Source organism: Urocitellus parryii, chromosome 1 (assembly GCF_045843805.1).
Source record: "Urocitellus parryii isolate mUroPar1 chromosome 1, mUroPar1.hap1, whole genome shotgun sequence".
NCBI lineage: Eukaryota > Metazoa > Chordata > Mammalia > Rodentia > Sciuridae > Urocitellus > Urocitellus parryii.
Genome location: NC_135531.1, coordinates 91,278,003 through 91,301,216, shown reverse-complemented (window position 1 = coordinate 91,301,216; position 23,214 = coordinate 91,278,003). Strand labels below are relative to the sequence as shown.

At 37.0% G+C, this 23,214-nt stretch overlaps 1 protein-coding gene across 1 annotated transcript in view; it reads right to left on the bottom strand.

Moving 5' to 3' along the window:
* Window positions 1-6,506: 6,506 nt before the first annotated feature.
* The window catches only part of Camk4 (calcium/calmodulin dependent protein kinase IV), a 230,935-nt gene continuing 214,227 nt past the window's right edge, over window positions 6,507-23,214 (bottom strand). The window contains exons 8-11 of the mRNA XM_026391313.2: window positions 15,275-15,350; window positions 10,690-10,816; window positions 7,966-8,118; window positions 6,507-6,947 (exon numbers count right to left, since the gene is read on the bottom strand). Coding sequence (XP_026247098.1) covers window positions 6,507-6,947; window positions 7,966-8,118; window positions 10,690-10,816; window positions 15,275-15,350 — 797 coding nt within the window. The remainder of the gene's footprint in view (window positions 6,948-7,965; window positions 8,119-10,689; window positions 10,817-15,274; window positions 15,351-23,214) is intronic.

Sequence of the window (23,214 nt, the reverse complement as noted above, 5' to 3'; positions counted from 1 at the left end):
TTCCTGTAAAAGACCAAATAGCCAAACAAACATTTTAGGCTTTGTGGGTTGTACGGTCATTTTTAAAAATACTCAACTTTCCCCTGATTGTATGAAAATAGCCACAAACAATAGTTTGGATATGTTCCAATGAAAACAGCCTTTGAAAGATTTGCTCTGTAAACCTCCTGAAAACTCTTCTTTGGAGATTTCAATTTAATTCCTGGAAAAATTATGTGGAAATTGATTCTGTAAAATGTATGTAAGTTTTTATATGTATATCTCAAATATGTAAGTCGTATTTCCATTAATAAAAGAGCTAAAAGAATGATTGGCATTCAGACAACAGAATATAAACACCAGCCCCTGACTCTTATTAACAATCCCTTTTGCTTATATTCTTAGTTCCTGATCATAAGGAATTACTTAAACCAGAAGTCAGCTGTCCCCACTAACTGAATTCATAAGGCATTTTTAAAAATTGAGGGAAAAAGCAACATCTGTTGGACATAGAATGAAAAACTATTAAGTCATTTTTGACCTAACTATTAATGAATGGATATAATAGAACGTTTTTTTTTTGCTTACAGATAATTATGAAAATAATACTGAGACTAATAATGCCATGAAAAGAAAAAAAATAATAAATATGCTATTTATAGTTGATGCCATGGTATATGAACTGTATTGTGGGTGTGTAAAAATAGATTAGGATAAATGGAGGCCATTATGAGATGATAGTTTTCAAGTATGACTATAATTATATTTTGCAAAACAGATGAACTATTATCCATGTATCAAGAAAAAAAGAAAGGGCAAACCTAGTAAATTTTTATCATTTGAAACTGATTGTTAGAATTAGGGGAGAGCTTAAGAAAAACAATAGCTTTCAAAAAAATCTAAGGTAAAGTCCAGGGTATTTGAGTAGCTTGTAATAATCTTTAGAATGGAAAGTAAGGATTATTCAGTCTGACCAAAGATTAAATATCTGTCATTATTAACACAATGAATCATAGCAAAGCTCAGATGGGACACAAATATTCCATTTCTATGGATTTTCCAGGTCAATCTTAAAATTCCCTGAAAACAACTATTTAGAAGGACAAGGTGATTTTTAAGACTTAATCTTGTTGAGAGTTTCAAACTAAATTCTGGGTTAATAAGGATCTTTGTTTTTCCAGCTAGTCTGGATGTTCCCACCAGGGCTTTAGAGGATCTCACAACCCTATACAATGGGTGGCCACAGGGATGAAATAAAACATTGATTTGGGATTAATGGTGGCAAACCAGGACAAGGAAAGAGTCAACAACTGGTGGAATCTTGTGCCATTATTGATCAATGGAAATATACTAATATTGAAACAAACCACTTTCAAGGTTTCAGTCAGAATGTGGGAATTGGCTTTCTCTCACTTGGCTAATTTCAGCTCAACCAGGTGGCTGCTTTGAATCCTCTCTGGAGTAGCATCTGATTCTTGCAAGCTTCTTAGGTAGTCTGATTTTCTGGCAAGGCTTCTATCTTGCTCTAAGGGTACCTCTGGGCCAGATGATAGGGAACAGAATCAGGAAGAAAGCTAAAATTGTGCAATCAGATCAACTAGAATATCACAGAGCATTTATGAAAATCTTTTTTAACCAGATATAAATTAATCATATTTGTTTTTGCTCCCAAAGTTAAGTATGAAAATGATTGGAGTGACATATTATATGAGCTCATATGATATTCACAAAAATATAATAACAACAAAATCTTGCCCTTAAAAATTTTAAAGTGCAGGAAGAGGATATGTTGAACTTGGTTATTACTGGGTTGTCTCTCCTCTCTTTTCTGTTTGTCAAGGTACTGGAAACTCACCCTGAATGTTTCAAGGGAATAAAAGGACTTAGAAATTTGTATAGAAAATTATTGGGTACATTTCTATTTATCAAATTGTTATATTATAATACCAATGTTGAAATTACATGTCTATGTTTTTTTTTCAAAAACATTGCATATACACACAGAGTCTAAACATTAAGCAGTGTTCAACCAATAAATGCTCAAATTTAGCAATGACCCTGAACAGGAGCATTTCACTGCTGATCATTAAGGAAATTGAAATATGACTTAATAGGCAGTAATTACAAGGATATTACAAATCCTATTACATAAGTAAATGCCTACAGACTTTGCATCCTCCCTAGTAGACCTAGATAACCAGACAATATACTCTGCAATGACAAATAAATTACATAATGGCATTGTAATTATGCAATTGGTCTCCATTCTGTATATTTTGTCAATTATATATCAGGTCCACCTTCATCAAGAAAATCCTACTGTTAACTCAGTTTGTTGACTTCTTTTTAATTTTTTTTTAAATTGACTTTGCAAGAACAACCCTAAAACAGAATAAATGGTTTACTAATTTTATCCTTTGCCTTTTCTGGCATTTACTTTTCTTTTTCCAATTTGAAATGCAACCAGCTGCTTCTGTGCAATAAAAACTAGATTATGAAACAAAACAGCCCTCTTTAAATTTTCAGCCTGTAGGCAACCCACGATCAGTCACCTTGTATGTGAAACTGGAAATAGGCATTGCTAAACATTCTAAATTACAAAACATGTTTAAAATACTATGTAATTGAGGTCACAGTAAAAGGCAAACTTCATGTCTTTTAAAGTCTGCCACTAAAAATGACTATAGAAACTTGATGATTATTCTAAAATCAGTATTTAAAAAATTTCTAAGTCTATTTTTAAAATCCATGTGTAATGGCAGTGTTGATTAAACCCTTCTAACTACGTGTAAAAAATGAGAGCCAATAGTCATTTCAGGGTAACTGATGTGATATCACCATTCTCATACAGTCTTCATCATGCTAATTTATAAGTTTCAGTAGATTTCTAGAAAGATATATTGCCTGTGACACAAGAATGGTATACTGGTTCAGAATTGCAAATTGGGTTCTGTGTGTAGTCCTTTCTCAATGGGGACACAGAGTGGACCCACAGCAGACACTGGTAAGCAGGAATACTGTTGGCTTTATGGCAGTACTCAAGAGGCTTTAGTCTGTAGTTAGGATTACAGGGCCCAGAGAAAAATCAAGAGGAACTGTGGCAAAGAGATTACTTGGCAATGCTCGGGACTAAGTGCTGTTCTTTGAAGTTGTGCTAGGAAACATTTCATCAAGCCATATGAATGGGTGGGAATAGCCAATAGCTTTTTGCTTGTTGCAGTCTACAATATTTCTGAAATATTTTCTCCTTGGCCTCTCTTCAATTCATGAATGTGGGAAACTGAGGCAGCTCAGACATAAGCATAAAAGTTCAAGTGTCACTTTGCTTAAAATAAAAAAAGTACTCTAGACTAGTGCCATATGCAATAGCCATGAGCTACATGTGGGTTTTGACTGCTTGATATACTAAAGATATGATATACACTCCTGATTCCAAAAACTTAGTATAAAAATAAGCAATCCAAAATGTTTCATTATTTTTTGATTATATATTGATGTAGGAAATTTGATATATTAGGTTAAAAGATACTATAATTTCATCTTTTAATTTTTTAAAATGTAACTAATAGGAAATTTAAAATTACATATGTGGCTTGTATTACAAGACAGCTCTTGTTCTATATAGTAAATGCTACAACCATCTTATTCTAATTTCTAGTCCATGTGTCCCTGGGACAAATGTTTCCTTAATATTTTGAAAGAAACTACTGGGTTTTTTAAATGGGTTTTTTAGATTTTTTAAATGGGGGATGTAGTTCAGTATTGACTCTTATGGTAAAATAATGTAGTTTACACTATGCATCTGAACTTCTCAAAATAGAAACCAATAATGCAATGTGATAATTGTCAGTTCTAAAATGCAAAATATTGTTATTTGCTGAAATTTTAAAAACTATCTTGCTTTGAGACTACATTGTCAGAAGTAACCTTATGAATTTTTTCCAAATTAAGTTTCTATTTGCCTACTGTTATTTAGCTAAATCATCCTTGCGATAGACAATGTATCCCATCTTAACAAGCAATGATCTTTCAAAAGTGATAACATGATGATGCTAGCTTAGATTTTATTTCTATGAAATCTGAATTACTTTACTGAAATGAACATTTCTGTGAAAGATTGACTTGTTTCCCACTGAAATGACTTCATTAGTCACTATATGGGCATTATCAGGACTTAACATATGGAATAAAAATCTAAAATCTCCATCAAAATTTTAGAAGATGCAGTTTACAGATTTAAAGAGGGAATTACCTTCATGTTCTTGAGTACTCACCAAGGAAGGTCATGTACAATCATTTAAATGGTTAAAAATGGTTAAATTCACTCTGAAACTGTGTGGCTATGGCAATGGTAATGCTGTTTCTATAATCCACAGGGACAACGGATCCAGTCAGCCCCAGTGTTGGAATGATATAACCTGCCCTTGGAACGCCAGATGGGAGGGATGATATGGTCTGATCTTCCAGCTAATTGCTGTTCTCTAATAGAACCCCATTTCCCTCTCCTATTTCCTCTTTTGACAAATGGAACACTTCACACACACACACACACACACACACACACACACACTCACGGGGTAAAAGTTTACCAAGAAATTACTCTTCTTAAATGGAAATCTTAATGCTTAATGAAGAAGACATTCTTGCAAGTTAAAAAGTGAGCCCTTTATAATAGCCAAAATTTTAATTCTAAGAGGGTATAAAAGAGGGAAGAAGGGGACAAGTACTATTAATAGAAATAAAACAAAAAAAAGATCATCTGAACTCAGATTATGTGCTTCTTCAGAGTCTTTTCCTCTATGGCTGTGACCTATGAGATTCCTAAACTATGGAATACCAGAAGCCCTACCTTATTTCCTTTCTCGGAGAATAGGAGATTTGTGCTTGGAATGCAAAATGTACACTGAGATCCAATAACCTCCAGTAGCCACAGAGACTTTGTTTTCCAATGTAATGGTTTTGAGGAGGAGCCAAAAGAAATTAAGATCTCTATTTTATGAGAATTTTTATATGCTGGTCATTTTTATTGTTTTCATTTTGGACTTTGAAAATTATTCTTTTTAAAATTATTAAAAACCCACCACAAATGTATTACATTATGCAAGATTTTGGTAAAATATTAATTTCAACTCAAACTAGAAATAAATTTGAGGTACTTGGACTCAGTGTAATTTAAGGGAAGAATGGTTCTGCTATTAAAGTCGGAGAAAAATACACTGGAGATACAAATTATAATATTAGATTCTAGCTTCTCAAGAGTATGATTTGAAATCATTGTTTTCTTCATTTTTATTCACTTTTTAAGGCAAATAAAAATTTGTGCACTAAATTTCTTGACATGAAAAACTTATTCGCTACATTCCAAAATGTGAGCACTTTCATTCCAAGTGTGAGAAAAAGATATACTATATTTCATAAGTATCCTTAAGCTTATAAAGAATTTGTCTAGACATTGTCAATTGGAGGGGAAAGTTTTTATACACAATAATTGTCTTTTTCTAGTAAAGTCAATAATGAATGATCTACTCTATTCAGACATTTTGGCACCAATTTGTGGAATAGTTTTTTTCTAACTATTTGAAACTTTGTAATTATAGATTTATCCATAAAAATGTTCCTATCTATAGGTTTTATAAATTCATGAATTAATTTTATTTGCAAAATGAAAATGAATTAATTCTGTTACCCCTTTCTTTCCCTGATTTTCTTTATTCTTTATTCTTCCTTAATTTTCTTAATTCTTCCTTAATTTTGTCTACCTGAATAGCATCTTATTGGACAGTAGGTGAAGGGAAGAATGAAATTCATCATGTGTGTGTAAAATACTTTCTCCAGGATTGTTAAAATGTCAGAATTAATGGCAGAGTTAATTATTAATAACATTTTGATTTTTTTTGATATGGTGTATATAAGTAAGAGGACATTCTCCACATAAACTTTAGGGGCATATGAATTCATGGCCCTTATAAGTATGCTTCAATTTCTTACCATTGTAAATGGAACTTTTTGCACATTCTGTATGACTATCACTTATATATCCATTTCCTTGTAAACAGTTTTGAACACATTAATGCTGAAAAATATTGGGTAGGCCATGGAAATATATTTTATAGCATCTCCTAGTATTATCTGAGAAGCAGTTCAAAGGAATTACTGCCTTGTGAAGAAACCCAAAGGATGTAGGATGGCTAGATTTTCAAAGGAAAATTAATTTGTACTATTTTACTTAAAATGTCTGCCACTGGTTGCTGAAAATGGGTGTTTTTAAGGGTTGTGTTTACTTGCAATTTCAAATTTAACTCATCGGTACTAGGTATCCATTACATGCCATAGAAAACACTATTATTTTCATAAAGCAGTCACATGCATTGAAGTTAGGATTACCAACTTGTATATATGTATTTTTTTTTTTGCACCTCAAAAACAGAATCACTATTAGTGCATATCATGCTTCCACACCCTTCCTTGCTGAAGGACAAAGCACATAAAATGCCAGAGTTTGACTTCCGGATCTAAAGGAAGTCAACTTAGTACTCTGGCAAGATCACATCTTGTTGTGGAACTCCAAGTCCCACGGCAGGGTTCTCCTGCCCTTCTCTGGGGTCTGCTGCTTCCTCCACAGTCTTCAGTTTCTCTTCCACTGGGCTCTCCTCCATTTCTGGGTCAGCAATCTTTATCTCGTCCTCCAGAGCATCGGGCTCCATCATGGGGACTTCCTCAGCATTTATATCTTCATCTTTCACCTCCTCTAAGGACTGCACCTTCATCAACTCAGCCTCTTCACCCTCCACGGCCACTTGGGGCCCATCTCCTTGGGTGTTCTCTACTTCTGGCATCGCTTTGATGTTCTCGCTGCTGCTTTGGATGGGAGAAGGTTCTTGGCTAGTCTTCTGGCTCTCCTGGATGTTGCCATGGCTGCTGCTGGCACTTCCCAAGCGTGAAGAAGCCACCACAGCCTTCACGGCTGCCTGGTTGGAGACAGAAAGGCATCAGATGTGTCACCTCCACTTAAAATCCCAAATCAGAGCTAAACCCCTACTTTGTTTTTAGGGAGTATATTTTATAAGTTGGTGTTCAGTCTTTCAAAGTATGTTCTTCTAACACCATTGGATGAAAACTTGTTTGGAGAATGAACCAAAAAAAAATCTCTCTAATCTCAAATTAGAGTATTTCATAATCTGGATAACTGATGACTCAGATCAAATTTTAGATTGTTTCCCAAAGTATTTGTTTCCTGGAACACTAGGATCCATGTTACATCAACACTCATCCAGGGTATTTCAAATTAATTTGGCCATGGAGCCCTTCAGTTTATTTAATCTATATGAGCCAGTAAAAAAAGGTTGAGGAGAACCCTAAGTTTGGAGATCCCCTTCTATAACTAGTTCTAAATACCATTATGTCATAGAAAAGTATACAGTCTTTGTTTTATAAGTGTTCTATAGGAAATGGACACATTTTGATGAATAATTTCTAATTTCAATCATGTTAATGTTTATCAAGTAGAGTTGTTTATATTATGAAGTCTAGTTTCAAAAATTGTTTTCCAGTTTTCACATATTCAGGAAGGAAACAACTTCCTGAATAAACATCAGTTTCTTGAAAAATGCTGTTCCAATTGTTTAGCCTTAATTAGATGAGAAGCAGCAATAGTGTATTTGGTGACCAAATTTCAGTATAAAAAAACCTTTCCCCTACTATTAATGATGAATTTATGAGAAGATAAAGAAACTGGAGTAGCTTAATGTCAGCACTGTTGGGATTTCTAAGCAGGATTTTTTTTCCCCTGGTGCCACTGAAAATGGTTACTAGTCCTAGAAAGAGAACATAATCTTTTTAAATAATGTTATTGTATTTTTATACATTTATTCATTATTTATCTATTTATCATATGTTGTTGAGGATCAAACCCAGTGCCTCACATGTGCTTAGGCAACCACAGCCCCAATATTTGTTTTTTAAACAAAAGAAAAAATGTCATTTTACCTTAAGTTTGCGTCGAGCATTGAACTCCTGGAGCTTCTTTTGAGCCGTATCCATGTGTACAAAATTGGCTGCTTTACCTGTTACCCAAGGGTGCTGGAGAGCTTGAAAGGTAGTCAGCCGTTTTTTAGGATCCAAAACAATTAATTTTCTGACCTGAAATGATAAAGAAACAGATTTAAGGAAACTTTTATGGTGGCTTGAACATGCCCCTAGCTTGTGATCTTCTAGGTCTTGTTCTATTTTCTGAGCAGTAGCACTAATTATACATTTTTTAAAAAGGGTATAAGCCCTCAGGGGACACAGTGGGCAGGAACTCCTGCAGGTAGCAGTAGATGATATTGGGACCCTACTGAAACCTGTCCCCCAAGAGGCAGACTGCTTTTGAGCAAAGGTCAAAGAAACAGGTCCTACTTGCCTCTGATTCTTTGAAGGTAAAACCAGCATCTGAATCATTCTAAGCTGTACTTCAGAATCACCTAGAATTCAGAACTTAAAATACATCTCCATGGCAACAGAATCATTCATGCATCATCATTCTTTCCATGGAGATTAAATGGCAAACAAAAGGGGCAATAGTCCAACTATTTTATGATACTCCTGGGATGTGTAGTTCTTTTTCTTTAATCTCCGGAGGGTGCTCCAGCCCAGAGCTAGAGTAAAAGTCATTTTAGAATCAAAAAAGTCACTGGCTTTGGGGTATGATTTGCTTAAAGGGTTAAACTCAACCAAAGGCAACCTGTTCTGAAAGGTCCATTTCTGCTTCTCAGAATGGCAGGCAATAAATTGCCAAGAAGATCAACAAATAAAATAGTTCCAAGCCTTGGACTCAGAAGGAGTGATCTGATATGAGAGATAGTCTATTTGAAGTCAAAAGATGTGTGAAAGTTCTGATTATGTCTCTACTTTTGAGACCTAGACATAGACACGAAGTAGGTTTCTATAGACACTTCCCTAGGTCCTTTTCTTACATGATTGGATCTGATTAACACCTTAATTCCCTTGTTTATGCATTATTATATGCATATAATTTAAAAAACTAATAATCTTTAGAATTAAGGTTACTTAGAATTACTGGCTCCAGTTCTCAAGAGAGGGATTAACAAACTCAGATTTAGTACTTGCCTAAGGTTAGACATTTCTAGTTAGTAGAGCTTGTATTGAAACTGAGATCTGTATTATGTCAGCATTCATCTCAAGTCCATCATAATGTCTCCAAGGGAGTCAATCTCTCTGGACTTTGGCCTGGTAAGAAATGAGGGGCTTTGGATGAAGAAGTGAACCCAGGCCAACAAAATCAAGCAGCAAGTAAAATAAGGAATAAATAATATCTGATTTGCCTTTCAGTCTTTTCTGTAACATTTATAAAGGACTGCATATTTGGGTTGGGGACACTGGATTTGTCTAGAGCAGAGACTTCCACATCCTGTGTGGAGTGTATTTAAGAAGGGCACAGGAAGAGGCAGGGAGACCAGAGAGGAGGTTGTGGTCCAGGTCCTTCAGGATGGTGTCTTGGATTGGGATAGTGGTAGCAGAGGTGGAGAAAAGTGATGGATGTAAGAGACGTCTGGAGTGTGGTGCAAAATCCTCACATGCCACACACAGCGCTCCTCTTCTCCATCTGCAGGAAAAGCCATGGGCCCTAAGTGATCTGTTCCATGAAATAACATGAAGTAAAAGGAAGAAATGTTGATGGAGGAAAAGTCCTGGAACAGGGGTCTGGAAACTGTAGTCAGTTTTAATAATGTTCTCCTACTAGCAAGATGTATCATCTTTGGCTGTGCCTTCAATTTTCTTTTTCTTTTGTGTGCTGGGAATTGAACCCAGGGCCTTGTAAATGTGAGGCAAGCCCTCTACCAACTGAGTATATCCCCAGCCCCTGTCCCTTCAATTTTCTGGTCTTTAGCACACTTATCTTTAAAATGAGGGAAAGATCAGATGACTCCCAAGATCCCTCTCAACCCTCTATGATTCAAAAGTCAGCTTTTGGTTATTTCTGTGTGGGTTTTCCCCTAGATCACTGATGATAAATGTTTGAACCACACATTCGTATCATCTTTTTAGAAGAGGAGGCCCCCTCCGAAGAGGGTGTTTCCTGAATGCAAATGAGCTTCTATATTAGCTTAGGTGAGAAGCAGTGTAAAAGAAACAAAATACACTATTTCTACTTCATGACTCTATGTCAAGGATCCGTAAAGGAAGAACTTGTGTTACTTCCAGGATATTTTAATAAGTTTGGATGAAATTTCAGGAAGTGACATTATTTTATATGAAGTCTATCTAATTCTAGGTAATAATAAGCCATGTTAAAACAGAATTTTGTGTAAACTGGGTTTGCATTTACCTAGCACAGCTTTTGTCATAAGCAAGTCTCTTCATTTGTCAGGTGGTAGAAACTCATTAATACAATAACAATTGTAGTTTGTGATAATTTAGCTAATGATGAGTCAAAACATACCTACCTTTCATTATCTATAAGAAAAATGCATTAATGCTTCTGCTCTCAAGAGTCAGGTAGAGGTTTTGAAGTCAGAGGGGACAAAAAAGGGACTACAAAAGGAGTCCGCATCAGGGTGTATGATATATATATATATATGTTGCCTTGAAAAGACTAGGGGAATTAATTAACCACTAATTATTAATCAGAGCATAATCTTTAAAATGTCCATTAATTCGTTAAATATGAATTTATTCCATTGTGTTTCATTTTGTTTTGATCACACTTACCAAGTCCTTGGCATTTAGAGATACTTCATCCCACCAGGGGGAGATAAAGTAATATTCACAATTCAGAATTCTCCTGAACATGAACTGATCGCCTCTTTCATCATAGAATGGTTCAAATCCACAAAGTCTAGAGGGGGAAAAATACAGGAAATAAAGTATCTTTAAAAGACTATATTTCATCAAATTTCTACAGAAATTCAAGCCCTCCTTTTTTCAATAGAAATAATACATAAAAGTAAGTCTACTCAGCACAAGTATATAATTGCCTTGTTACAATTCATGATCAATAATGTAAAAACGCAATCACATCTCAAGGAAGTAAGAATAGTGAGTATGATTTCTGAAAAAATATAATTATTATGATGACACAAAAAGAACAATAACAATAGCATACATTATTATAAGCACTATGGTAAAGATTTTCCATCAATTTTTTCTTCATGAGAATTAAGACAGGTTGATGAGAGTTCCCATTTAGTATAAAATGGAAGAGTTAGAATTTTGAGAGTAAAGAGGTTAAAAAATGGAAATAAGAGTTTTATTTATTTTTATTCATCTCTATTCACTGAATTTCTCCATAGAAATATAGGATCAGGCATGGTGGCTTGTGCTGGTAATTACATTGACTTAGGAGCCTGAGGCAGAAGGATCACAAGTTCAAGGTCAGCTTTAGTAACTTAGACAGATCCTGTTTCAGAATTGAGAGAGAGAGAGAGAGAGAGAGAGAGAGAGAGAGAGAGAGAGGAGAGAAAGGGGCTGGGGATGTAGCTCAATGGTAGAGGACCCTTCCTGGGTTCAATCCCCAGTGCTGGAAAAAAAGACTTAAAATTCAGTGACCAGAAGCCGACAACAAACAGCCTAAATTTGCCTCATCCTTGTAAGTGACCCTCTTTCTTTCCTACATTTTAAAGATATTCCACCTATATTCATCTTCTCTTTCCCACAGGATCAGCATGAAAATGAATAAGAAAAGTGGGACAAAAAGGAACAGAAGAACATTTCTGGCATCCTAAAGAGAGGGTGAGAGGAAAAGCAAGTTGCCAATTCCCCACTGCCTAGAGACAGGTGGGGGTTCTGAAATCACTGGGACAAGAGGGGAACTGTCAAAATGAGCCCATGTGTTGTATATGTTGCTTTTGAAAAGACTGGGGATAAAATAATGAATAAAAGACGTCTTCTCAAATTATTCCTTTCGTGCTGGCTAGGTTGGTGCAGAGGATGAAAAATTTAAGTGTATCCTAAAATGATGGGTTTCTATGAAGAAGTATTTTCTTGTGTTCTTTTACTCATGGAATATTTCATTGGGAGAGTCTTTGTTTCCTCCAGATATCCTAGAGTCAGCCACTTCTCCTCCCCGATGCGGCTTCAGGCTGCTCCTGACCTACCTATGGAAGGAAAGCATAAAGACAGAGGGATGCTTGTCCATCCCTGGAGAAGAGGAAAGTCGTCCTTGTCTGGCCCTCCCATCCCTCCACAACACTAGGAAAGTGTTGCTAATCGTGAAGAAATTAGCCAGCTTTCCACACTCAGTTAAGGAAGCTCCTTGCATTTCCCCTTCTGAAACTCTGAGAACAAAAGTGATAAGCTAGAGTGCTTGAATACTTTTTTTCCATCTCAATTATGTCAACATTAGCAAACACACACACAGTGCACAAACCTTTCAGAACTGGTAATACTTTAATTCCAACAGTGACAGTTGAAGGAGATGCTGGGAGGATATAAGCTTGTAGTGTTTATACAGGGAAGCCCCAGGCCTTTGGGAAGAACCTTAGTGTAAAGACTGAAGGAGAGGGTTTGAACTTCAGATGCTATGTGATTCTGGTATGATTGCTGCAGTAGTCAAAGGCCCAGTCCTGCACTCTAAAGAAAGACCAGAATTCTTGGGAGAAACAACAGAATGGCCTTTGTTTCTAACTTAACCTCATCTTTAGAAATGGGCCATGGCACAAAAATGGCCTGGTGGGGACAAGCTAGAGCTTTTAAGGAGAGAGTAAAGTGTTAAAAGTAGAAGTCATAGATGAGGGGCAAGGGGAACAGAGGTATTTATATCTATAGTAAGAATCAAACTTCTATTCAAAGATAAGCACCAGAATTTATGTACACACAGACAAGTAGATGTAGAACAGATACCTCAACATTTGGGAGATGAAGAAAGGATTTAACTGATGCTCATAATGTAGCTCTGTCATAACATTTACTTTCCCAGGAAGCATCGGCAAAAAGTCATCAGCTCGAATTCTTCCTTTGGTAATTTCTGTACTTCGCTCCCCTTTGATTCTAGGTCACTTGGTGCAATGAGACAGGTGTCTAGAGGGCACAGTCTCAGGCCATCAATAGGCCACTGAGTTTAGGAGAAAATGTGCCCATGAACCTTGCCAGGTGGATTTCATCAATTATTAATGAACTACAGATTAAGCAAGAGGTCCCCAGGTTTACAGGATGACAGAAATTAGTGTGAAACTTTAGCTCCATATTAGTTCAAAGCAGCAACTCTGTGTTCATTTTTGGAGCCACTACTTTCACTTTCAATAAAAATTCTTGTTAATTAATGACCTACAGAGAATAAATATAAAGACTAGTTTGTATAATTTGGCAATGGACTAAGGAAAAGGAATTGGGGACAGGAAAATATTATCTTCCAGGTCATCATAAAATGTTTCTCCAATGATTGCATTTTCTCTTTTATGTTCCTATGTCAGTGACCCATTCCATGGAATTTTCTTCAATCCATGCTTCCATCTTTCAGGGTGCATGTAACTTAATTTCCTCCTTCCATCTCTCAAAGTTCTCTTATACTATCAATGCTTCAAATCTTCCTAGTACATTTTGACACGGATTGTCATAAGGTACATTTACACTTCATTCACACTCTAAGTTTGAAACCAAACCTGAATCCTTATTTGTATGGTTTGGTTTTACACTTAATGTGAAATACAAATGTGTATATGAAGTATGATATATTTCCTGCATAATTCAGGGATGATATTCTTTCTCTAGTATGAAAGAAATCTCAAAGTAGAGTCAGTTATTTATTTTAATGAGTTAAGCATTTCTTGTGGCAAAAGAAAAAAAAATATGGCTCACTACCTCTTAAATCAAGCTTTAACACATTTCTAGAAAAACAGGAAATTAAATACTGAAAATATCTTTTGCGATTATGTATTAGCAGATTGCTATTTTATGGGTTGATTTTTAAACCTTTTTATCTGGGCTATCAACCAATGTACCCTCCTGGGTGAATGTAGAGTCTGCTAACTTGCCTGGAAGTTCTGTTTCAATTATGACATTCTGTTCCAATTATTCCTAGCTCACATGACCTACACATTGCACTTTCTAAGATCACTATTAAAAACAAAACAACAACAAATTTCTGCTATGGACTGACATGTTCTCCCCCACTCCAAATTTACAAGTTGATGCTGTAACTTCTAATATGATGGTATTTGGGGATGGGGCCTTTGGTAACTGGGTTTAGGGAAGTCAGGAAGGTCATGATGAGGTTAGTGCCCTTATGAGAAAAGACCTCAGAGTTTGTGCACTTCCCTCCCACCCCTGCTGTGTGAGGACATGCTGACAAGGGAGTTTTCTGCAAACCAGGAAGAGATCCTCCTCACCAGAACTCAGCCAGGCTGCACCCTGATTTTAGACTTCAAGCCCCCAGATGTGAGAAAATAAATGTCTGTTATTGAAGTCACCCACTCTGTGTGTTTTATTATGGCTAATAAATTTTGGGCTGGGGTCATAATTCAGTGGTAGAATTCTTGAGGTCCACGGTTGGATCCCCAGCATGAAAGGAGAGGGAAGACAAATATACTTTCAAATCCTCAAAAATCTCTTTCCAGATTTGAACAATATGGGTTCCAAAAATTAATTATGCATTACCATCTAAATGGTACTTATTGACATCTTGCTTTTCAGTTCTAAGGAAATCTTGTTTTCCAGCCAAATCTCTGTTTGGTTTATGACTTCCCTTGTCATTGCCTGCAATTCCATCATCATTTTGATAAATTTTCCCAAATTCCTTATTTTTTGTTAGACAGTTGGCCTATAATGGAGTTGGTGATACCAGAGGGTGAAATATTTAGCTCATTTGTTTCCTCCCAATGAAAACTGTGTAGGGTTAGTTTGAAAAAGGAAACAAAATTGATAATGAAGATGCATTTAAAATATTCTGATAAAAAAATGTACCAATTTGGGATTGCTTAAAAAATAGCCCTTTGCTCTCTTAAAAGGACTAAAGGCCTAATTGTTTTCAACAAGATGCAAATAAAATAAAACAAGAGAAAGTGTAGTAGGTGGACTTTGATTTCACATTCTGTATGATCATCAAATAATGAATTGTTTCCCAAATCTGCTATACATTGCATAGCAAAAATGAGATATAGAAAAGCCCTGGGCAGAGGTTCTGGTCCCAAGAAAATTACAAAAGAAAAAAAATCATTTTGAGAAAAATTCTATCACCAACTATATTTAGTGTGAACAGAAAATCACAATAATCATCTCGGTTCTTATGAGACCTATAGATACCTAGACAATGTTACACAAAGGCAAACGGCTTGCATAAAGATTGCTTGTCTTCACTTACAAGATGTAGGTAATTATTCCTACAGACCACATGTCCACCTCTGGTCCATAGGCACAGCCTCTAAGAATTTCAGGTGCTGCAGAAAGAATGAAAACTGTGTTAGGTTGGAGCTTACATGCAACATTCACATGATAATAACAAGCAATGGGGAAGAAACAAGTTCATCCACAAAACTTCAGAGCCCTTTCATAATCAGACTTCTCTCCCCACAGTATGAGGCTACAGTGTTTCTTACGTCTACTTTAGTAGGAGATCTTCAGTCTTTCCAGGTGTGGGATACATAAAAAATATTGATTATAAGATTCTTCACTGGAACCTCATGATATTGCTCGAATCAGAGATATATCTCTGCTCCCAAAGACCTCTTACTTTAAAGAGAGCTTTGTACACAGAAAAGGAAGAAATCAAAGTCAAGCACAGTAAAAGGAAATGAAGGCACAAGGATGCCACCTTGAGATCTGCAGGGGCCACCCAGCAAGTGCCTGTTTTAAATGTATGGGGGACAGGACCAGGGAAGAGGAGCAGCAAATTTCTGACTTTGGTACGCTGGAAAAGAAGCTGGGAGGGGTCTGGGTACTTGTCCTTGCATTAAGAATTACAGGTGGGTCCTCAAGGAAAAGCTATCCCCAGTCAATTTGGGGTCATGGACTGAGAAAGGGGGACTTCTCTGTGCACAATCAGCCTGCTTATATTACCCCTGCCTACTGTTGTGAAAAGGAAGGACTTCCCAGCCACGAAATGGCCCTGGAGTGGAGAATAGCAAAGTATTTTATATTTTTATTCCTCCAGAGATGTGAAAATGCAAAGTTAACTGGCTGTGGCAGTTTGCACTGAGGATTGGTGTAGTTAGGGTCTGCATAACTAACAAAGGAAGAGAAAGAGAAGTGAGAAACCTACCATCTATGGAGAGAGAGGGTTCAGGTGTACAATCCAGAATAAGATGTTCTTCTATTTTGAACTAAAGCACTATCTGTGCTTTGTGGGTTCCCTGAAGAAGGAGCAGCTTGAGAAAGGCTGAGAGTTCCTTGAGGGAGGTCTTTGGGACCAGGACATCACACTCTCCTCCAGGGTGGAGGCTGGAGAGTGAGTGAACTGGATCCCTTTGCCATGCAGGCTGTAAATGTCATATCCAGTGGGAATATTAATGTGAGCTCTGGAAGGAGGCTGTCGTGATGGGTCTCTGGATTTACTGGAAGGATTACTGTGGATTTCCCACTGACATCTTTCAATACTATCCTCTACGCACCCCTTTCCAATCAGGATTTTCTCTTTTCTGTAGAAATTGTGTTACATAAAATATAGAGATGAAGAGCCTGCACTGTGACACGAGAGTGTGCATACTAGCACACCAAACAGCAATTCAGCAAGATGGGCCCTTAAAGGAACTGTATCTGGATCCAAGTCATTTTTCTTATCTACAATGAACTATATTCCTAGAAAATATTCTTTTCAAGATTTAATTTTAAAAAAATTTTTAAAATGCATGCTCAATGCCTACTTTGTTCACTGTCAAGTAGCTCTCATTTCCTCGGACAACCTGCACCTCCCAGAAGGTGCTTTTAAGTCTCAGCAGCCCCAACAGTGAACTCCCACTTGCAAATGTTTGTTTATCCCAGTGCAAAGGGAACTCCGATTAGGCTGCCACTTCCAGGAGGGCTGTTGCTGCCTGTGTGTGTCCCTGGGAACTCTTCCAGGCTGGGAGCTGAAAGCATGCCTAATTAACATGCATATTTAACATGCATTAGTCCTTCCAGACTCAGGTCATCCCATTAGATTTTTTCTCTGGTCTGAAGTGTTATCAAGCCCCACAATCACATTTAATCATAAATATAGAAATACTGGGAAGGCTATTTTATTCACATTTTATGAGCCTTGGGTTTTGTACCTTTCAAATCTAAGTGAATTAGACTCACTGATTTTGAAGTTTAAGTTTTGACTTGCTACCCACTGTGGTATAAGTTAAGGATTAGTTACTGATCATTCAAGCAAAAAGAGAGGCCAGGCACCAGCATCTGACCCTGCAGAACCTGCTGTACTTCCCACCTGTCCTGCTACTGTGGCTGCTGTGTATGCTGTCCTGTGGGAACTCATTCTGTCAGCTCTGGAGAAATCAGGCATCCCATCCCGTGCTGACACACTCCCCCTAGGGTCAGGTTTTTTTTCACCATTTCTCATAGTTCCCAGCCCAAGAGGTCCAAACAGCCTGAACGTTGGAGGACAAAGTGCCTGTGGGATCCACTCTATGGAGCATCTGAATTTCTCACCTTCCTAATATGGGTGCCAACACACTCTCCACAGGCAGTTTATTTCCTTGTAAGGTATTATGCTGTAATGTGAGTAAACCTGTGGTGTGAAAGGCTAAATTTCCCACAACCAGATTAACTGAGACAAAAGAAATAGAAAATGGTCTTGCTCTTCATAATAAATTTCTCTTAAAAAAGCATGTTAAAAAAACCCTAGAACTTAAAATATTTTAATCAAAATATAAAGTTAGGATGAAGCAAAGTCTAGGCACTAGACATAATTAGATATCATTCTCAATAGCCTTTAAATGTTTTCAAGTACTAGTTAGTTTGACCTTGACTTTCTACAGAATCAGCAGAGTACTCCCATGTAAGCTACCTGAACCCTTTCCAAGAGTCAAAAGCTTTTCAAAATAAATTGTGGGCTCTGGCACTCCAGTACTTTAAGTCTCCTGGGTATCCAGTGTCCTCACAAGTGATTTTCTAATGTGATCTCAGAGTGAGAGATAGTTGGCTACTCTCAATTTAGTTCAAGAAAAGATATTCATTAGTCTACATTTTAATTTTATAAGCACTTGGTTGTTCTTCGTATCTTTTTTTACACCTCATTAGCAAAACAAACTACACAAAACTGGGGGAGAAGAAATCATTTCAAGGTATAAAACAGTTTGTTAAAATGCAGTTTAGAGGTTAGGGGTATAGTTCAGTGGTAGAGTGTGCCTAGCACCCAAAACATAAAAATAAAATATTTTAAAAATGTTAAAATACAACCATCTTTTCTGAATAGTCAATAACCATTTAATGATTTTCTGGCTGCTTTCTAAGTGAGTCAAACTGTCTGCCACTTTTTAAAATCACCTTATCATTCATGTTACTGTTCACCAAACAATGAATTCCACAAAGTTCTCAGGATATCTCCTACCCCAATCTCCAGCAGAGTCTAATTTTGGTAAATGATCTCAGAATTCCCATGATTCCAGATAAATCCTTTAAAAAAGTAATTTCAATTGCATATAAAATCAAACAAAAATTCAAACTTGGTATTTATTTACTAATGAGCATGTAGGCCAGGGAGTGTTGATTTTTTTTTTTTTTATAAGATGATGACACCCTTAAAACATTTGGAGACTGAAAGTCCATCTAGAGATTATAATGAATTCTACTTTATCAAATAAAATCACTGTGATCTGTTTGGGAAATTATCCTAAAATTAAAGTATCAGGTATGGCCAATCAATTACAGGGACCATTGATCCTCGATTTCCCCTTTTTTTCCTAAAGTCCTGGAAGAAAAATAAAAGGACACTTGGTTATTGACTTCCTTCCTTTCTTCAGTGTCCTAGACGAGCTGTATGATCCTTTGTACTTATTGAGTTAAAACTACAGAGTGGCCTTCTTTATCAGATGACTTTAAGCTACCTAATAACTGTTGGAGAAAAATATGAAAGACACTAAGTTGAAACTAAGAAATAAATAAATTCATTAAAAAAGAAATAATTTATTCACTCACTCATTGAATAAGTCATCTAACAGTTATTAAGCATCCTCTTATGATGAGCCCCAACAGGGTGTGCTGAAGGAATAATGGGGACCTAAAGGGAACAAGAATCTGCCATCATTGAGCTTACGGTTTAGTTGGGGAGACAAATGCTAATTTAAAAAAATAAAAATAAATAAAAATGCAAAGTAACAGCTGGAAGTGCTTGAAGGGTTAATGCTTTCAGTAGGGAGTTGGCCTAGACACAGAGGTTAGGGAAGATGACTGGGTGAAGCCAAGTTTGAACTGAGATAAAAAGGACCTAGAGAAGTTAACTAGGCAGAGGAGAAGAGGGCAGTGGTTGAGGAAAGATAGAGAAGAGATTTCAAGTATTGAGCACCTATGCAAAGATCCATTGGCAGGAGGGGGCAAGGCACACTCAAGGATCTGATAGAAGCCAGTGAGGCTAGGGCATGGCCAGGTGTGTAGTGAGGCCCAGGTGTAGTGAGCTCCTGTGAGGCCAGACTGCAGATTGGGTTGTCAGAGTTTTGGTTTGTTTTTAAATTCTCTCCTCTGCTTTCAGTTGAGCAATTCAAAACATATGGGAAAAAATACCTATGTGCATCTTAAAGCCTAAACTTGACTTTTCAGAACTACTCTCCCTACTACAGCCGAGGGGAAAACACAGGTTTTTCACTGTACAGCATTACAGTGGGGAGCCACAAAAAATCTACTGTTACTTTATTTTTAACTCAGCATCTGAAGTCTCATAAACTGTACCCTGGAGAAGCAGGGCAGAAAGAAGAAAAAGAGAGAGGGGATGTAGCTGGAGGAAGTACACCAGTGTTTGGAATTCTCTGTCCCTTCCTGTTCCTGACTTGATCTAGGAGCCAAAAGGGGAAGAGCACACTCAGGGGCACTGTCTAGGGCTGGCAGCAGTGTGGACAGCAGAGAAGACTCCAAACTGGGTGCTTTTCTTAGCATCTGTACCTTGTGAAGTCCTTTGTTTAGCTGTCACCTACATTGTAGGCTAAGAAAAGTTCATAGCCTGATTCAGATTTGGTGCACTTTTTGCTTTGACTGCTGATGAGAATGGTAACACTCCAGGCAAGTATGCCCCAGTGCCATCCAAAGGAGCCGCTGAGACTGGAACACACAGGAGACTTTCAGAGGAGGTTGCCTCCAACTCTAGCAGCAGCCTTGTCATGTTACCACAGTGAATTTCAGAACAGTATCAATTCTATGGGTGCCACGCTGAAGGTGTGAAGGGCTGAGGAGGAATTTGAAGCCTCTGTCACTTTAGATATCTATGGCTGAAGAGCAAACAAGTTAGAAGGATGTTTTCAAACACAACTGCTATGCTGTATGTTCTAAATCTTTCCATTCTCCAGTACTCTCGATTTTTTTTCTACTGCAAATACCAGTCAATCCAACTCCCACTTCATGTTTTTCACTTTAACTGTTAAAACAGTCTTCCTTGTCACATGAATCCTGTAATTTTCTCTTTGTATAAATCTTAGAAATGGGTGAAGAAAGTCTATTCTTCACCACCTTCCTTTTAATTTTTTAAATAATACCCTAAAGAGAAAATCAAATACCTCAGAACACCTGGTGCTTTCAGAGGAAAGAAAGGGGAAGAAAAAAGGCACAAGTTGTTTTTATTAAGCTAAAATTGGCTTTTCTATGATACCATTGAGATAATCACAATTTTCTCCATGTGGTCATCTCACTATTGTGATGGATGCCTGCAAAGGACTATTTGGTGTTGAAAAGTTGCCTTTGGATTGTTGTGGGGTGAGGTGCAGTATAATGAATGCAGTTCATCCCAATACCAACATCACATAGGACTACCTTCTGTATATGGAGATGCAAGCATGAAGTAGTAGACTTATAATTTAAAATCTTAATCCTATATTAGGTATGGCAAATACTGTGCTTTTCTCTAAGGGATCTATAAACTTTCTGACTGATGATTATCAATAATTCTTTTGAAACTTTTTATTTTTATTTTATGCATATACTTTATGTAATAATATTCTAAAATGGAACATTTTGTGGGTGTTCAGGGCCAAAATAATACATTTTAAGCAAGTCTTCTACCCACTTGCCATCAATCACCCCTTCCTTTTGACCTCTTTTCCTCCCAGCATTCCACCCTCACATATGTAATAATAGAGCCGAATCCTCACAGAACTGTGAATTCTTTGGCACAGTTGGTTCTCTTCTTCAAGTAGTGTCTTATATAGAAGTGGGAATGGAAAATGACTTATGGTGGGGAGACCCAGAAATTAAGGCTTGCCATTACATTAAAAGACTGTCTCTAAACTCAAAGAGAGCAAGAGAAGTGAGGGGAGGATGCTGTTGACAATCTTTTTGGATTCAATTTTATCAGCCATCTCAAACCAAAATATACTTGATTAACATTCATTTATGTAAGTGGTTGCCATAATCCTCAACTTAGTTTACATATACAGAACATATTGGTGGTTTTGTGATGATATTATTTAATACCATCTACTGTATGTCTATTGGGTGATAGACAAATTCACAGGAATTTTCCTTCCCTTCCCTGGCTGAAAGCCCCAGAACCTGAGTTTTTGTGAATATTTTCCAAGCCAGAGAGGCAGCCCTTTTGATTGCTGTCAGGCTTAGTTTTGGGAATACTGTTTTGTATATGAACTCAAAAATCCGCGCTCTGGGTGATGCACACCTGTAATACCAGCGGCTCAGGAGGTGGAGGCAGGAGGATCTCGAGTTCAAACCAGCCTCAACAAATTAGCAAGGCCCTAAGCAACTCAGTGAGACAAAAGTCTCTAAATAAAATATAAAAAAGATTTGGGGATGTGGTTCAGTAGTTAAGCACCTCTGGTTCTATAACCAGTACTAAAACACACAAAAAAATATATAAAAATTAAAAAAACCTCTGTGCTTTGTGACATCCATTCATAATTCCTAATTTTGTTCTCTGGGGCTTCCTTTGCTACCTGAAGTTCTATAAATGATAAAAATGTTCCTTTTCTCTCCAGCCCCCTAATGGTAGTCTTGCCCAGGAATCAGCTGGGGTTGTCTCCTTTCTGCCTTGAGCAAGCATGGTAATCTTATGATAAATCCCATCGGTATGTTGATAACACTACATCTGTATCAACAGCTGAGTTCTTGCCCTTGAACTTCGGATACACACCCTTCTGCCCACAGGTTCTCTTCACTTAGATACCTAACAGACCTCTCAAAATTAACAATCCCAGACCTGTTTCTCCAAGGGTCAGTCCCATTTCAGTAAATGTTAACTCTGTTCTCCTGGTCATTAGCTCTCCCCTCTCTTCCAACCAATCTGTCTCCTTGAGGGATCTCACAGACACCCAGGTATATTCCTGCTGTCCCCTCCACAGGAATGTTCCTTTCCGAGTTATCCATGTGGCTCTCTCTCTCCCTCATATTGTTCAAGTTTTTGTTCATATTTTCCATTTTTCCCAGGAAGAGTTCTATGGTCACCCATTTTAAACTACAATACAGGCTCCTTTCCCAGCTTTATATAAAATTACTCCACAGAGATGATCACCTCTGTGTAACTTACCTATTTATTTTATTTGTCTTCTCCCAATAAAATGTATGATCCCTAAAGAAGAGTTTTTGCTTTATTTTCTTCTGTTTAGTTGTTTGCTATATCTCTAGCACCAAATCTCATAGAAGCTCCGTAAATATTTTAGTAAATGAGAAAAGGACTGAATGTCTGCATAAAGAAAATTCCTCAGAATACATCATGTAGGGAAGCACCAAGCCAATAAAAAGACATAAAAAGATTCATTTTCTTCAAATAACAAACTTCCCAGACTACTTAATACAAGCTTGCTCCCAACCTTCAGAGGCCCTGTCCTCTTCAAGGTCAAGAACAAGGTGAGCTATTGATGACCTTTTCTCACCACCCTTTGAGTGTTCACAGCTCCACCCTTCCTCCACCTGGTCTAACTCAGATGTAGCAAACATGCCTATGACAGATGATGGCTTAGGGAGATGATGGCTTTCTCCTTACATCAGGGAGAAAGAAGGAGAGGGAGAAGGAGTATTTAATTAATTCTTGAGTGAGATAATTCCTTACTTGGTTAGATTACCAGCAACATTTGATTCACTTATATTTTTATGTTAGCTATTTATTCTTTTAGAAATGAACATAAATGTTCTTTTATAAAACTATACTGAAAGCTTATATTTTAGATTATTCAA